We start from the raw sequence: 17,405 nt of genomic DNA, 5'->3' as shown, positions 1-17,405 counted from the left end.
TCTCCAAGGACCCGTCAGTTAGACACGTGGGTTTAGACGGTGCTTATAACTGGTGAACTGCATTGACCGTTAAAAGTCTGGGATGTTTCAGTTTGCCGCCCAAAACGTCATCATCACTGGTAACTTGTGTCAGCACAGCATGTAGACCGTTTCAGACATGGCAGACCGTAGTAGACACTCTCAAAAGTGTGGCCATGCGAGCGTCCGGGTGGCGTGGCAGTCTATTCTGTTGCCTACCAATACAGGGATCGCCAGTTTGAATCCCCGTGTTACCTCCGGCTTGGTCGGGCATCCGTACAGATACAGTTGGTGCACTAGCACCTCCTGTAAAGGGGGGGGGTGGAACTGGGGGAATAGCATGATCCTCCCACGTGCTACGTCCCCCTGGTGAAACTCCTCAATGTCAGGTGAAAGGAAGCCTCAGGCGACGCCACATGTATTGGAGGAGGCATATGGCAGAGGGGGTGGAGCAGAGACCCGGACGGCTCGGAAAAGTAGGGTAATTGGCTGGATACAATTGGGGAGAAAAAGGGGCAAAAACTCCATTAAAAAAAGTCACTTTATGATAGTCAGATTAGGATGATGAAGAGTGATGGTGTATACAGTAGTAACCCCAAACGCTATAATGAGATGATCATTTCTGCTTTGGAAATATTTTGTTTTCATCCTCAAAAATTATTCGAATTGGAACTGTGACGCAATGGAAATTACATTCAACAAGTGGAAATGGGAATGGGAAGTCCAGGGTTTCCCCTAGACAAGTTGTTAGGCCCGGCAACAAGTGTCTTTTGTGATGGGGGAACAGCGTGGGCCGGAGATTTGAAAACACGACTACGTCATAATGTGTTGTGGGGCAGTAGAGTGGGTCGTCTAGTAATTGGAAGGTCACTGGTTCGATCCCCGGCTTTACCAGAGAGCGTGTCGAAGTGTCCTTGAGCAAGACACTGAAGCCCTAACTGCTCCTGATGATCAGGTTGCTGCCTTGCTTCGAGCGGTTGGTAGACTGGAGAAGCGCTGTATAAATGCGGTCCATTTACATTTATTCAACACGCAGTTAAAAAATAATAATCAACAACTATAGCGGTCTTACAAACAGTCTGACAATGTACAGTCTTGGAATGCTGTTTTCAACAGCAAAAAAATGACATGAAATTATAATAAATACTATAAAAGTTATTGCGCTCTACAAAAAAACATGGAAAAAAGTCTTGCTTGGCTACTGATTATTACTGATTCTTGGAGTGCTGGGCACGTTTCATCAGCAACAAAATATCAACATGTCTTTATGCATGCTCAATAGTCCAGGTAAGAAAATCACAGAAAGTTGACTCGGTTTATCTGGAAACAGCGTTTATTGAGAGAGACGTTTCACCACTCATCTAAGTGACCTCTTCAGTCTCACCTGACTGCAGGTATCCCACCCTTATAAACAATGCAGTGGTGTAACGGGCGAAACCGACGATCGGTTTCATATGCAAATTGCTGTGACCATTAACTAGAGTTACACTGGTCATGTGTACTATTCACAGAGGATTGGGGAATGGTCAGAATCGCAGCAATCTGTGGTCTGCACCCATTCTTGAATGGGAGGAACGCTGGTTTGAACGGGGAGTCAAAGAGGCCATCGATGCGAAGACAGAACGACCATCCCTGAACCGGGGGGGGGGGGATGGCTAAAAGTTCATCTGTAACTAGTTAATGGTCACGGTAATTTGCATGTGAAACCGATCGTTGGTTTCGGTTGTTATGCTACTGTGTTGTTTATAAGGGTGGGACACCTGCAGTCAGGTGAGACTGATGAGGTCACTTAGACGAGTGGTGAAACGTATCTCTCGATAAACGTGTCCAGATGAACTGATTCAAACTTTCTGTGAACAAAATATCAAAGTTTTCACACGCTACAAAAAAAACAAAACCAAAACTTGTATTCAAACCCTGATTGGCTGCTGTGCTTTCAACCGAGAGATCCAAACTGAATCACTTTAAGGCGTAGGGGAAAAATCGGCACTTGGTGCGGTCCATTTGCTTATGGTTGTTTTCTTCACATCGTGAGCACTGAAATCAAAACGAGCACGGAAACGTCCAGACCCACAATGCACCTGGGCTGCGGGTGTCCTACTAAACGGCCCTATTAAATGTCCCGCTCCATGAGTGAGTGACCACAATTTGTGACGCATAGCCCACGGTGGCAGTTGCGGGAAAGAAACTATATCGGTGTTACTGACTGTTTGGCTGGCTAGCTTAGCTTCTTAGCTCGGGTAACGTTAGCTTTTTGGATTTCCCCCTCCCCCCTTTTCTCCCCAGTTGTACTCGGCCAATTGCCCCACTCTTCTGAGCTATCCCGATCGCTGCTCCACCCCCTCTGCTAAGCCGGGGAGGGCTGCGGAGTACCGCATGCCTCCTCCGATACATATGGAGTCGCCAGCTGCTTCTTTTCACCTGACAGTGAGGAGTTTCACCAGGGGGAATAGCGTGTGGAAGGATCAGGCTATTTCCCCCAGTTACCCCCCCAAAATAGGCGCCCTGACCAACCAGAGGAGGCGCTAGTGCAGCGACCAGGACACATACCCACATCCGGCTTTCCACCCGCAGACACAGCCGATTGTGTCCGTAGGGACGCCCGGCCAAGCCGGAGGCAACACGGGGGACTCGATCCAGCGATCCCCGTGTCGGTAGGCAACGGGATAGACTGCAACGCTACCCGGACGTGCGTGCACATTTTAACCAACAGATGTTGCCGGTGACCTTTCAGACCATTATATCTGTGTTTCCAACCAAACAGTCCCACTGTAACTGTAGTTGAAAAAACATCCTAAAAAAAATCCCCCGACGGTTCGGTCCGGCGGGCCTACAGTACCCTGGTGGAAACCGTGGAAGTCAGACTTGATGAACTCAAAATGATCCCCAACTCCAGTGCCTATACGGTATGACCAGTGTCGTCAGATCGGTGCTGTGACTTCTAAAAGGCGCTACGCCCCCTGGCCTGTGTGGTAGCCCAGTCCGAGCACCCAAGGAAGTGCACGTTTCCTCCTGTCGGTGCGGGGAACGGTGACCAGGAAGATGAGTTTTGCATGACAGGTTGGTGCTTGGCAGCCAGGGGCGTCGTTTAGTCTCGGACATCTCTGGGCTTGACATCGCACTGGCAAGCTGCTCAGCCGGATACACGGCCAGGGTCGGTGTCTCTGATCAGGGCCAACGGGGCGGAAACGGGAGAATTTAGCCCCTGTAGAGAAAAACGCTCACGACAGGAGGGTGCCGCGGTCTTTTCTCAGGTGTCAGGTATACAGTCTGAAATGTGGATCTGAAGCCTCATCAGGACACGGAGCTGGCTTTTGCTTTACTTCAGCAGCCATTGCGTACTAGCCGGTGAAGCACCTGCCGCTTGAGATTTTTTAAGCTAACTGGATTTTTAAAAAAATCAAGTAAATAAAGATTTGCCGTTGACGGCCCGGCTGACAAACGCACTAGTTATAGCGTTCAGTTGGTGGTAATTTCCCACAGTGACCGTTCTTTTCTAAGGTCCTGCAGGTCTACCTCAATGAGAACGGGGCAGCATTAGATGGAGAGTCCCGTGTGTGCTTGGCTCAGCGTTGATTCAGCGGTCGGAGCGGCATCTCCTTAAGCAGCGCTCTCGTCGTGCCGCCGTCTATCTCTCACCCTCAGCCCTGACGGCGCCCGGCCTTTACCCCGCCGCTTACGCTGACGCCCCGCTTCTCGAGAGAAGTTCACCTCACACTTGAAGCGGGCGGCATGGCGTCGCGGCCATTGTCCTGTCCCCTCGGGTAGCGCTCGCAGGGCTCCGGCGCCTCGCCTCGCTATCTGCAGACTCGTAAACGGTTCCCTCGCCTGTGTGCGAGTTTGCCATACTTGGCACTCCCGTGTAAATGTTTGGAATTCTTGGGAACAGCTGTGTGAACATCTGGGTGAGTGATGTGTGGGTAACTCTTCGGTCTAGAGGATGGCACCAGCCAGGCCCGTCTCACACACACACACACACCTTTCCCAGAGTCAGGCAGCGGTCAGCTCTGAGTTGGAGCCACTAAAGCCTGATAGGGTGGGAAGTCAGACTTAATTGCCCAATTGAGAACACAGCATGCCCCCCCCACCCACCTCCCCAGCATCTTGTTTACATTAGCCCTTCCACAGGTACGGAGCTTTCCCCCCCCAGCTACTCTCACGATCCACTTCGCTACATCTTAGGTTGTTATAGTATGGATATGATGTTCATCTGAAAACTTGTTTGGAGCAGGAGTTGGACTACAGAGGTGTTTTTTTAAAAAAAAAATTTTTTTTTGATTCCCCCCCCCCCCCCCTTTTCTCTTCAATTGTATCCGGCCAATTACCCCACTCTCCCAAGCCATCCCGGTCGCTGCTCCACCCCCCTCTGCTGATCCGGGGAGGGCTGCAGACTACCACGTGCCTCCTCCCATACATGTGGAGTCGCCAGCCGCCTCTTTTCACCTGACAGTGAGGAGTTTCACCAGGGGGACGCGGCGCGTGGGAGGATCACGCTATTGCCCCCAGTTCCCTCCCCCCCTGAACAGGCGCCCTGACTGAGCAGAGGAGGCGCTAGTGTGGCGACCAGGACACACACCCACATCCAGCTTCCCACCTGCAGGCACGGCCAATTGTGTCTGTAGGGATGCCCGATCGAGCCGGTTCTTTGTGATTATGTTGTACTGATGGCCGGACCTCGCTTAGACCCGAAAGCCCTGTGCAGGCGGATGCTCTGCGGCCCGGGCGGGGATACGGCGCGTGTGTGTTATTTGGGTACTGCTGTTATTCGCATCCGAAGAAACACCGGTTATGGAAAATGCAAAGTTCCCGTCGGCCCCCTATGTTACAATTGAGCTTTTCGGGCTTTTGCCGCTGCCCTGACGCCACTTCTAAGAATCGACGCTGGTGTGATTAAGATCAACCAGGACGGTAGAACCCCCACCCCCCCTCCCCCCCCCCCCGCCCCGACACGTGCCGTGCAGGGCACGCCATCTGAGGGTGGCCTTGGCGGTGTGCGTGCGTGCCAGCGTGAATGCGAAAGGCTTTACAGCGGAACAGCGGTGTGTGCCGAGCGAGGCCATGTGGCGGATTAAATTAGCAGCAGTTGTTTATCGTCTGTCCCCAAGTCCATCTGCTTGACTTGGCCCAGTGGGCGCGATCTCCGCTATCAGGCACCGCTCCAGGCCCCGGCCCTCACGTCACGCGCACGCACACGCACACACACACACACACACACACAGACACACACACAGATTTTGAACATCAGCCGTCTCCCCCCCCCCCCCCCCCCCCGCCTCCCGTCATGTCACGGGATGATATACCCGGTGAAACCTCTTCTGCCAAGAGTGCTCTGGCTTTCCTCTATGCAGATTAGCCATGTGCTAATTGTATTTATTTATTTATTTATTTCGAGGGATGACGGGGGGGGGGGGGGTCCCCCCCCGGCAGATGATGAGATGACAAGGCGTGCACGGGAGAGGGAGCCGCGTGGGTTAAAAACCCACAATGTAGCCGGAAGTTTCCGTGTTTATTTGCGCTTTTAAGCGTTCCCCGGGAGTCCATGCATGTCGGTGACCTCAAGGTATCGAGCACAGCGTGTCTTTTGTTGAGTAAAGGCTTGAAGGGTTGCCTCTTTTTCTCTTAGTTAGCGAGGCCGTGCAGTTCCCTTTTGTATTCGAATACATTTAAGGAGCGACATGGGGACTTGGTTGCGAGGCTTTGGATTTTTTGTGCATTAATGAACCCCGCCGTCCCTCACAACTATACGGCTTTACACCGGCAGGCCAGAGCGGTTTGTTAGGGAACAAATTAAATTGTCAAAATATTCATTCTTTTTTTTTTTTCTCCCCAATGGTACTCGGCCAATTACCCCACTCTTCTGAGCCGTCCCGGTCGCTGCTCCACCCCCTCTGCCGATCCGGGGGAGGGCTGCAGACCGCCACGTGCCTCCTCCCATACATGTGGCGTCGCAAGCCGCTTCTTTTCACCTGACCGTGAGGAGTTTCACCAGGTGGACGTAGCATGTAGGAGGATCACGCTATTCCCTCCGGTTACTCCCCCCGAACGGGTGCCCCGACCGACCGTCCAGAGGAGGCGCTAGTGTAGGGACCAGATGTGGACACGGCTTCCCATCCGCAGACACGGCCAATTGTGTCTGTAGGGACCGCCCAACCAAGCCGGAGGTAACGTGGGGATTCGAACCGACGATCCCTGTGTTGGTAGGCAACGGAATAGACCGCTACGCTACCCGGACGCCCAAACATTCAAATTCTTGACCCTTATGTCGACATAATGGCTGTATTTCTGGAGAATAACCGATACTTATATATACCTCACAGTTCTGGAAATTCCATAAACAACTTCGGGGAAGTGGTTAAACCAAAAAAAAAAAAAAAGCATCATCACTACTTGTGAAGTTAAGTGCAAATATTCAAGTTTATTTTTTACAAAACCTGTGCAAAATATACCGTACACCTTTATACGCGTGTTTGTTTAATTTTTTTTATTAATTTTATCAAATTCATTTTTTGGTCTGGCAGCATCAAGAGTGGTCTGCTAAATCCTCGGTCCGTTTTTTGTCAGTGCTTGTTGAAAATAAACGTGAAGTACGCTTTCATTCTGAAGGTTTGAGAGCAGTAATCTCTTAAGTGTACGTGTGCATGTTAGGAAATCACATTAGCGATGTAGTTTTCTAACTTACTATGGTCTTTTTGCCGTCTACCGAGTGAGTTATGCAACTCTATCGTGCTGCTCTTACTTCTGTTCCATTGCATACCAACATGGGGATCGCCGGTTCGAATCCCCGTGCTACCTCTGGCTTGGTTGGGTGTCCTTACAGACACAATTGGCGTGTTTGCGGGTGGGAAGCCGGATGTGGGTAGGTGTCCCGGTCACTGCACTAGCGCCTCCTCTGGTTGGTCCGGGGCGCCTGTTCAGAGGGGAGGGGGAACTTGGGGGAATAGTGTGATCCTCCCACGTGCTACGTCCCCCCTGGTGAAACTCCACACTGTCAGGTGAAAAGAAGCGGCTGGTGACTCCACATGTATCGGAGGAGACATGGTAGTCTGCAGCCCTCCCTGGATCGGCAGAGGGGGTGGAGCCGCGACCGGGATGGCTCGGCCAATAGGATAATTGGCCAAAGTACAATTGGGAAGAAAAAAGGGGGGGGGGGTGAAATGACAATATCAGATCCGATCACCTACAAGCACGATAATCAGTCGACCCCTAGACCCCTATAAATATCCTATGAAAGCACTGATAGTCACCCCCAAAACATTTTCACATTATTGAGTTTGATATTCTGTCAAAAGTGCGTAAACTTTGCTCTATAATTTTCAGTCTTGTACCTGGGCATGGCTTCATGTATCCTAATCAAATTATTTTTAATCATCTGATTCCAGTTTCATCACAAACACACAAAAATGATCGCTTTCAGACAGAATAGCCAGTCTTAACTTAGTCCTGATGTGCCGCCGTTTTCTTGTTTCCAGCCAGTATTCCTGGTTTGTTAATGGCATGGGCGCAAGTCCATGAAAGCCGGGATGGCATCCGGTGCTTTACTTGTGCCCCTGTCCATAGGGTTAGTGGTTGTGTCAGGAAGGGCATCCGATGTAAAATTTTGCCAAATCAGTATGCGGATTGACAAGACCATACTGGATCGGTCGAGGCCTGGGTTAACAATGGCCGCCATTGGTGCCGTGCCCTCACAGGGTACCGATGGAAACTGAAATCCGCTATGGTGACCCCTGAGAAACAGGGAAAAGGCCGAAAGAAGAAGAAGATTCCTGGTTTGTTAGTAAAGCCAGAGTACGACACCTAGAAACATAGCTAATAGTTAAAAGTGTGGTTGGCTATGAACACCTGTCTCGACCCACCTGTCTCACGGTGCTGATAAACTGATACTTTAACAGTGTCTGGTTGTGTGTATCTTAACCTGCATGTGACTACAACCCCCCCCCCTCCCATCCCCTCTTTTAACATGCTAGAAAAGAGTGCATTTTTCCTCCTAAACCATCCAAATTAAAGAATATATCAGGGAAATTCTGCCCGTCAACCCGAATTCCTCCATCTGCATACGCCATTGACAAAAGAGTGAACATCCTCGCCCTCGATGGCGAAGTCCAGTGACTTCCCTCTGAAATTGAATCAATTACATAATGTGACGGCAGGCTCCAACACAAGATACTCTACTCCAGGTAAGTTTTATTGCTTTTGATAAACATTTCAAAAGGGCACACCTTGAAGGGACTACCAGGGACTCCTGGTTTGTGCTCGGCCGCTGCATGTGGGCCGAGACCCGGTGCCTCCCAGAAAGAGCTGCTGCCTCTTAAGTATCCCGTGAACAAGCTAGGGAAATGTGCCACCTGGGAAAGAGCAAAAAAAAAAAAAAATCCCATACATCTTTGTGCACGATACAGTAGGAGGGGCCCTCGGCGATCTGGCAAGTCGTCTTGAACAATTTCCGATTTCTGAAATTTCTGAAACACGAAAGCAGTAGTAGTTGGCACACGGATCAATGAAGCGCTGAGCGGAGAGGCGACCGCGGCGAGCTTCCTGTAGCGTTACAGGTGTGTCCGTTCGGGGGGAAATGGACTGTGTAGGGTGAAAGGGAATACCCCCGCGCGGCGGGACAGTCTCGACCGTCTGGATTCGAAAGATTCTTGGGCGCGCCGCTTCGTTTTCCAAACGCCCCGGCGGACTCGCTGCTTATCGAATCGCGTTTCATAACTGCGACGTCACCTCGAGACTGATTGTGGTGGTTTTAATCCCTCCTCGTCGAAGCTGTGAAAGGAAGTGGTGGGTGTGGGTGTGTGAGAGAGTGTGTTTTACTGTTGTTTACTGACGCCGAGGCGCCACGTGGCGCAGGAGGTAGAAAGCTGGTAATCCTGATTGTAGTCACACCGCGCCTTCCTGCTCTTTTGTCTGTGAAGATCCTCATGTGAGGTAGGTCATTCTGTGCCACAGCTGAAATATTGACCAGAACTGACGGAGGGGGGGGGGGGGGGTGCCAGTTGTTTTTACTGCCGGTCATCGCTTGGAGATTTAGTCTTAAAGAGGGATGGATTGTACCTCTCACAATCTGTTTGTGGTTTATTAGCAGGGTAGTCATTTTTCATGTGGATCGGAGGACCTCGGGGGATGATTTAGGCTCTCGTAGCACTCTTTCTTGACGACACCGGAGGCTCTTCCTACCTGCTTAACCATCTCATTAGGAAAGAGCTGTAGCCGATTTCCACCCGGTTTACCTCAGCGGCGGTTAGCGGCCTGAGCCAGATGTGCATTTCCGGGACCGGACCGACACAAATCGGCTTTTGCTGCGAGGGCGCAAAACCTCTTTTTTTCACCATCATGGGCCAAGGTTTTTTTCGTCCTTCTCAGAAATGAAACGATCGAAACCGTCAACGCGGGGGGAGAGTTGACTTACCTTTTATGGAGCCATCTTCCCCAGGCTGTGCAGTACGTCACGGGGGAAACCCATCTGTCTGGGTGGGTGGGGGGGGGGACAGGGGGGTAGGGGGGGAACACTGGTGGTATGGCGCTCCTCTTCCCTAACGCCCCTCTCCCTCAGACCGGGGTTAAAAGTGCACCAGAGGTCACAGAGGATTGCCTACAGGGGCCTGTTACCTCTTCCCCTGCGGTGTGGCCGGTAATGACCCTCGGGAGTATAGTAACACCTTCCTCCCTTCCTGCATGCGCACAAACACACACACACGCACACGCACACGCACGCACTTGCAACACATAACACTTGCATACTGTCCATGAACCTGGAAGAGCTCAGGAGAGTGTGGCCTCGGGGTGGCTTTAGGGAAAACCTGGAGTGGAATATCTTGTTTTGAATCCTGTTGGTTGACCGCCCTGACTGCGTGTTGAGCCACCGCCCCCCCCCCCCTCCTCCTCCTCCCGCTCCTCAACAAACACACACACACACACACTCACTCACCCTCCACCCCCCCCCCCTCCCCCCGCTGTTATGGCTCTGCCCCCAACCCCCCACATAGCGGTGCTGTCATTCATAGAGTGCCAAAGCCTGCTGCTTTATTAAAGCCCAGGAAGAGCAAGCCCTGGCCCGGGTTCAAACAGCAGTGCAGCTGGGACCTGTTACATTTTCGGCAGACTGCCCTCTCCGTCTCGCTGGCTATAAATAGCTTTGGTGGTTGTCTCCCTTAACCAAGGAGGAGAGGTTTTGGGAGGGGGAAGAAAAAAAAAAACATACACACACACACATACACACACACACACACACACACACAGATTAATAACCGTGGGAAGAAATAAAAGCTTTGTGTCTGCTGCCTGAGGTCATCAGGCCTGGAGGTGTTACTACGTCAAAGCTCCCCTTCTGGCCTGCGCGCTCAGATGGCGCTGTGGTTGTCCAGGCATGCATACTGATGAGCTGCTGCTGGAGGCGTGATTAGCTAACGGCACCTGTTAACGGAGTCAGCAGACCAGAGATTTTACCTGTCACGGTTCTGTGTGGTGGGGGGTAGGGGGGGGGTAGGGGGTAGGGGTGCAGTTCAAATCGGTGGAGTTCCTGTTTTCCTGTATTAGCTGAAGTCTGCGCAGACGTAAACGGTGACAGAGGCTTTATGACCCTGGCTCCCATTGTTGACGGGCTAGTTTGCCCCGTTAGAGATCTGTAACCCCACCTTGCTCCTCTGGTTTTCCTCTTTAGCCAGACAGGCAGCGTGGCACGGCGTTGCAGCCTGCCCTCGCTATGTGGATTTCTTCCGAGTCCAAGCTGGCCATAGGGGCCCAGCCAAGGTCAACCCCAGAACTCCCCCACTTCGCCCACCCCCACTTCTGACGCGGCTCCAGCTGAGGGGTGGGCTTGGCTCCAGCCGCAGCAGACACTTCCTCTTCCTTAAGCTTATTTTCATAGAAACCTTACCGACGTCTCCAGCGTAATAGTATCCACCCACTGGCACAATGATCTCCTGGGCAGGGAAACTCTCCTGGCGGATATAGTGGGCTCATTCATTCATTCCTGGCCAATTTTTCCCTTTGCTAGTGGGAAAGTAAATCCAGCGCTGTTTTTTTTCTCCCTCTTGCTTTTTTGTCCTACATTTGCTTGATGTACCCTGACTCTTTTCTGTAAAGATAATGCTTGTAAAAAGAGCCACTGTGAGTGGAAACCTCATTTTTTTGGCTTCGCTGAATGAGATTGGTATTCTTCAGGAAAACCACACAAGAACGTTTAACTAGAAACGGGTGATGGTTGCATCTTTTGGCAGTTCCTAACGTGTCTGTCTGTTTTCTAGCCCCCCAGCCCGATGGAACAGGTGGGGAAGATGCGCGGTCAGCCGTATGGAGGGGCCAACCCCTACTCCCAGCAGCAGCAAGGGCCTCCCCCGGGACCCGGACCTCAACAGGGAGGCTCGTACCCTGGGCAGCCTTATGGACCCCCAGGCCCTCAGAGGTACCCCATGGCGATTCAGGGCCGCACCCCCGGCAGCATGGGTGGCATGCAGTACGGACAGCAGGTCGGTGACTCTTGGGTTTACATACTCCGCTTTATCTGCTATCATCTCTAGATTTGCCTGTGGCATGACCTCTCTCCATTTGGATCTGTATCAGCAGATTATTCATCACTTCTCACTCACAGCTCAGAACAAGACCCTACTTGAACTCTCTTAGCAAGTCAGTCCATCTCAGCAGTGAAGCATACACGAGGAATCCCATAGAGTAAAGCTTTTCCTTCCATGCTTGCTGTCTGTGCTCTTGTGTCCATTGTGCAGCGCGATTATCTCACACAGGCCTGCCTGGTGTCTTACTGTGGGCTTGATAAGTGCCCTGCGGAGAGGGAAACGGGTTCCCTCCTTTTGTCAGACACAATGCGGGTCTTCACTTTACTTTATCTGTGGCATTTATATACCACCCTTTAATTTCTTTGAAACCTTTAGGGGGCAAGAGCCTTCCCACAAAAATCACGGCTTTTGTGTTTTCGTTTTGTTTTGTTTTGTTTTCTTCCTCGTTTCGCTATTGCTCTACTTCCTCACAAGGTCAGCGCGGTCTCCTTTTTATGCTCCTTGCGGATCTTGAAACACAGATGCTGTATTGAAAGGTTTTTCCTGTGCAGTGTCAGTAAAAATATCAGAAGCCTCAAAATGCTGTTAAATTGAAGCATCAAGGGAGTACATTTTCATGGCAGTAGTCTTTGGGGTATCGTAGTGAAGTTACGTTACTCAAATCTTTTTTTCTCTCTTCACATTAGAAGATTTTTCTTTGCATTAATAAATACTCACTCTACTTCCCCTTGATTCATAAATTTGAGATAAGCATTTAACCTGCCCTTTTAACTTGTAATATCATACCGGTGGACTTTTCCATCACAAATGACTAGCCATCAGACCCAATAGGTGACTGGGATATGAGGACATTTTCTTTTACCATTACTTATTATTAAGTTACTTATTATAGATTTTTTCTTAAATCTGGAAAGAAATTTAGTTCTTTCAGAGAGTCAGTCACCTTAAGGACATTAGAGTCAATGCTGTTCAGTAGTTAGCCATGGAATTAACTAGTAATGAATGAAAGGTTGTCAGGTAAAACAGAGACATGTTATCATAATCAGCTCTTTGAAAGTAAAGTTGTTTTTTAGATCCCTTGTCCTTACTATGTGCCCATATTTCCTCATTCAGCTGTCAGCTTATGGACAACAGGGTCCAGGGAGCTACAGCCAGCAAAGTCAAGGCTACTACGGTCAACACGGTCCTCAACCTCACTCCGGACAGCAGCAGCAGCCCCCGTACCCTAGCCAGTCACAGGGCAGCTCTGGAGCCCCTTACCCCCAGCAGGGTCACCCATCACAGCCTCCTAGTCAACACGGGCAGCCAGGACCCCCGTATACACAATCCCAAGGCCCCCATGGTCCTCCTCAGGGTCAGCCTACCTATGGCCAGCCCCCACAGTCCCAGCCAGGCCAGCCGCCCTACGGCCCTCCCCAGCAGCAGCCTCCCCAGCAGCAGCAGGGTCCAAGTTCCCAGAGCCAACAGGGCCAGCAGGGCTACCCTCAACCTCCAGGTTCTGGGCAGCCTCCGCAGCAGCCCCCACAACAGCAGCAACCGCAACAACAGCAGCAACAGCAACAGCCCTCACAACAACAACAACAACAACAACAACAACAACAACAGCAGCAGCAACAGCAGCAGCAACAACAACAACAACAGCAACAGCAGCAACAGGGAGGAGGTCCTCCTCCCCAAGGCCAGCAACCCCCAGGTCATGGTCAGCAGGGACAGCCCTCTCCTTACTCTCAGACACCTCCTCTGCAACAGCAACAGCAGTCATCCTATCAGAGGTTCCCACCTCCTCCACAGGTAATAAAACCTCTCTTACTACAAAGACCTCTGTATCTAAGCATTGGTAGTTCACTTATGCCGAGATCAGACTACACGATTTCAGCCCGATTTTGTCATCGCTGACAAATTTCCAGCGTCGGGCCTGATTATGAACGTCAGGAATGACAAACGGCATCTTTACTACCCCATGTAGTGTGACATAATCGAAGAAAAGCGATATGGCATCTGGGATGCCCCACGACACCCTGACGAAATGTCTAGCATGTCAGATTTTTTTTAAAATTATTTTACTGCCTAGTCTGACAACTCCTATGACATGTTCCTTGACGTTGACCAATAGGATGACAGCGTGGCAAAGAAAAAACAGCGATGCTGCTGTCAGGTGGAATGACAAAACTGAGGAAAGCATCTACAATTGTTTTTTTTTCTTTTCTTTTTCTATTTGAAACACAAGATGACCAGCATCACACAGCATTTCTGTGGCCATGATTGACAATTTCTTGACCCTCCTCCTCGACGACCTATGAACTCATGCAAGATTGTGAACGGCAGCATACGATGATAGGTCAGGGTCATACTTGTAGTGATGCCAGTCTTTTGGCCAAGACACGGCAAGAATTTATCCCACTACGATTGACTAATCTGACATGGTGACCATCGTGAAAGACAAAAATATCGTGTAGTCTGATCCCAGCATTAGTCTGTTTTGAATGCGTATATATTGCTACTGAAAGTGTATTGCTGAGAACCTAGCAGATGATTCATCTAAAAAAAAAAATGCTCTTATGTAATAACTTTGAAGGTAACTGGAAACTTGACAACTGCATTTTCTGTTTGCACATTCACCCACTGTATGATGTTCTCTTCCACTGACCAGGAGCTCTCCCAGGATTCCTTTAGCTCCCAGTCCAGTGCTCCTCCTTCTAACCTGCCCATGGCTTCCAGCAAGAGCAGCCAAGAAGACAGCATGCAGGGCCGGCCTTCCAGTCTGCCGGTGAGCCTTTGACTTCTTAAAGAACAAAACTGCTTATTATTCGCATAGTACTTTTTGGTTAGGATACTGGGACAGTAGGATATATTTTGTCTGCTGGCCATGGAACTGTTTGAACAATTAATATTTTATAGCCCCAACAGTTTGGCCATCTGATCGGAGTTATAGAATTGAAGATAACCTCCAGAACATACTGGTTTACCTGCCCAAGTGGCTGCCAGAGCAAATAACTTACCAGTGATAGCCAACATTTGTCATTTTCTAAGTGGTTAGCATTAAGTTCACGAATTGTATTCTTCCGGGCTAAGGTATTACAGTGTTTAACAACAACAACTTCGTTTGGTTTAGCACCTTTCAGGTAACCCAAGGATGCTTTCCGCTAGGTTTGGAATTGCTCTTGAATCACTCAGACATCAAGGATCAAAACTCTGCAGCCAGTCTAAAGCTGGGGGCTGTTTTGCTGACTGTATTAGGAGAGACTATTTGGCTTTGAGAAACGAAGTGGAAAATGAATTCTGTCAGTTTTTAGGCCTCTAAAGTGAAGTGAAAATTTTGGAATTTTTGGAAAAAGCAGAGTTTAAAGCAGTTGTTGAATTTTGAGCATTAAACTACATGACTACATTCTGTATGTGGTTGGAGACCCAGCCTCATTTCACATTTTTATGGTTAAGAATGATTTTCAACTATAGAGTGGTCTAGTTAGCAATCATACTTTCCAGCTGCTATCATCACATTGACCTCTGACCAGGGTGGACAAATACACCCATCAAATTAAATTACTACAAGCAACAGGACTAGGTTAAAACCTACTATATGGCTGGACCGAGACGACAATTATTAAATGGCTGTTTTTGCCCGACGACATAAGTGGCTGTTTTGACATTGGTTCCATGAACAGCTGATGATGTAATAGAAAACTGTTCACGTGGCCAATGGGCAATCTCCAACTCGCCCATCAGACCAATGGTGAAACTCCATCACTCATTCAGGCACTCACTCACGGACAACCGCATGTGTAGGGCTGGCTCCGTTGTTGCGGACCAGCCAAAAACTGAAAAATGTTGGCTGTAGCTAGTAGGTTTATCAACTCTATAATACCTTTTTTTTTGGGCTGCGAATATTTCGGCAGCTATTATTCGAAGGTATTCTTAGCTTCACAATGACACGGGCGGTGTGGGGGGGGTGACGACCATGCAATAACAAATTACAGTCTTAGACTATAAAAACTAAATTGCTCATATGTTTGCTGGCACTCGGCTTTTGGGGGTCATCCACAAATTTTGAAGTTAGTCCAGATGCTTGACTTTTTGGACATCTAGCCAAACTAGGGCTGCATGATTATGTGATAATCACGATTATTTTGATCAATATTGAAATCACGATTATTTATCACGATTATTCATTTTCTTTTAAAATAATTCTCCTGTGGGGTCTTGTGGGGAAAAATGATGGTTGCAGGCATCGACTATTCATTTTAAAACCCCCGCCAATGTAATGAATTGTCAGGCTCAAGTACAGCTCCGTTGTTCTGCTTGACTGTAGGTAAGTGGTAGTCGCAAAGTACTCGACAGCTGTGACATCCCTGTCTATTTCCCCTCGACATTTTGCATACAGCGCAGGTAATGCCACTTGGGGAAAATAGTTGCGTGAGGGGATCACATATCTTTTGTCCAGTGTGTTGACCATTTTCTTGAAGCCTTCATTGCTCGCAGTGTTATTGGACATAATCTTTAGCCAAATGGAATGTGACTGCATTAGTTATTTCAGTCTGTCTTTGGGGGCTGGGTGGATATGGTGACGCGCTGTACAGGGTTGCTGTTATGGTTGTCCGAGTTGACGTTGGACAGGGATGGGGATTCAGTGAGCTAACGTTAGCAACGTTATACTTCTTGGCCTTCATTGTACTGCAGTTTGTGGTGTTTTTTCAGGTGGTTGAAAGATCAGTTGTGTTTTTTTGTGGCACACACGCAATTCTATGGCACTCTGCATATGACTTGTTCTTCGGTGACATCACTTGCCCTCAATCCAAAATATTTCCAAACAAGGGCTGATGATCCGTTTCGAGGGACTAGCTCTTCGCCTTCTGCTCCAGACATTTGATATTCGTTTTGCCCCTACTCGTCTACTCTGGATTGCAGCCGCAACAAACAAAAAACTTTTGCACAGGCTGCCGCTGCAGGGTTGGCGCTTAAAGGGAAAAGCTGTGATTGGTCAGTTTAGGAAGCGCTTCATTTGATATGCAGCGGAGCGTTCCATGAGCAGAGCATGCATTTTGAACATCAATATTGCAGTCGATCATGTTCATTTAATTGTGGGAAGCCAAAATCGTGATTGTGATTAATTTTCAATTAATTGTGCTTCCCCATGCCAAACTAGCTTTAAGTCAAATCTTAGGACGTTGCATGGGCATAGACAAGACGAGAGCTAGCATGCTGCTTTCACATGGACACTGGATGTCGTTATTGTTGACGAGAGCTGGACGGTAAAATCACATGACTTCGGCAAATTATGACGACAACAGCAGAAGGCACTGCCATCCAAAATTAAAATAGTTAGGTAGCTGTTTTTTACTTTCACATGAAGTAAAACAATTGTAACCAAGCATATTTCCGCCTGCTGTGGGATTCAAGCCAAGGTTGTACTGCACCACGAGGCGACATCGCTAACCACTCGACCAAAGAAGCCGACCCCCTGGCTAGTGAGACTTTTTAGTAGTCACCCTCTCCTGGGAGCGTGCCATCGCTTCTTTATTCCCACACTCCAAAGAGTCTTATGAGGATCTGCACGCTTCCGGGCACTTCCGGATCCCACCAATGTAACCGAGCATATTTCCTCCCGCTGCGGGATTCGAACCAGGGTTGTACTGCACTATGAGGCGATATCGCTAACTGCTCGACCAAAGGGGCTGACCCCCTGGCCAATTGGCCAGTGAGTCTTTTTAGTAGTTTACACAATGTTAATTATGTGGCGTGATGTGTACGATGGCAACGATGGAAGGCTTCAGAATATTCAGGTTAGCCCTACTACTCTGTTAAGCAGTTAAGCAGGCCACAAATCATCCTTAGAGTTAGGAATTGAGAATTGGCGCCGAATTTCCAAGAAATGGGTATTCGGTA

General features: G+C 49.3%; 1 protein-coding gene across 1 annotated transcript in view; it reads left to right on the top strand.

Moving 5' to 3' along the window:
* arid1ab (AT rich interactive domain 1Ab (SWI-like)) overlaps positions 1–17,405 on the top strand; it is a 55,925-nt gene that overhangs the window by 21,791 nt on the left and 16,729 nt on the right. The window contains exons 2-4 of the mRNA XM_056298546.1: positions 11,259–11,480; positions 12,639–13,316; positions 14,176–14,292. Of these exons, the coding sequence (XP_056154521.1) occupies positions 11,259–11,480; positions 12,639–13,316; positions 14,176–14,292 (1,017 nt within the window). The remainder of the gene's footprint in view (positions 1–11,258; positions 11,481–12,638; positions 13,317–14,175; positions 14,293–17,405) is intronic.

The sequence above is a fragment of the Lampris incognitus genome, chromosome 18 (assembly GCF_029633865.1).
Source record: "Lampris incognitus isolate fLamInc1 chromosome 18, fLamInc1.hap2, whole genome shotgun sequence".
In the NCBI taxonomy this organism is placed as follows: domain Eukaryota; kingdom Metazoa; phylum Chordata; class Actinopteri; order Lampriformes; family Lampridae; genus Lampris; species Lampris incognitus.
This window is presented reverse-complemented; position numbering and strand designations above follow the sequence as displayed.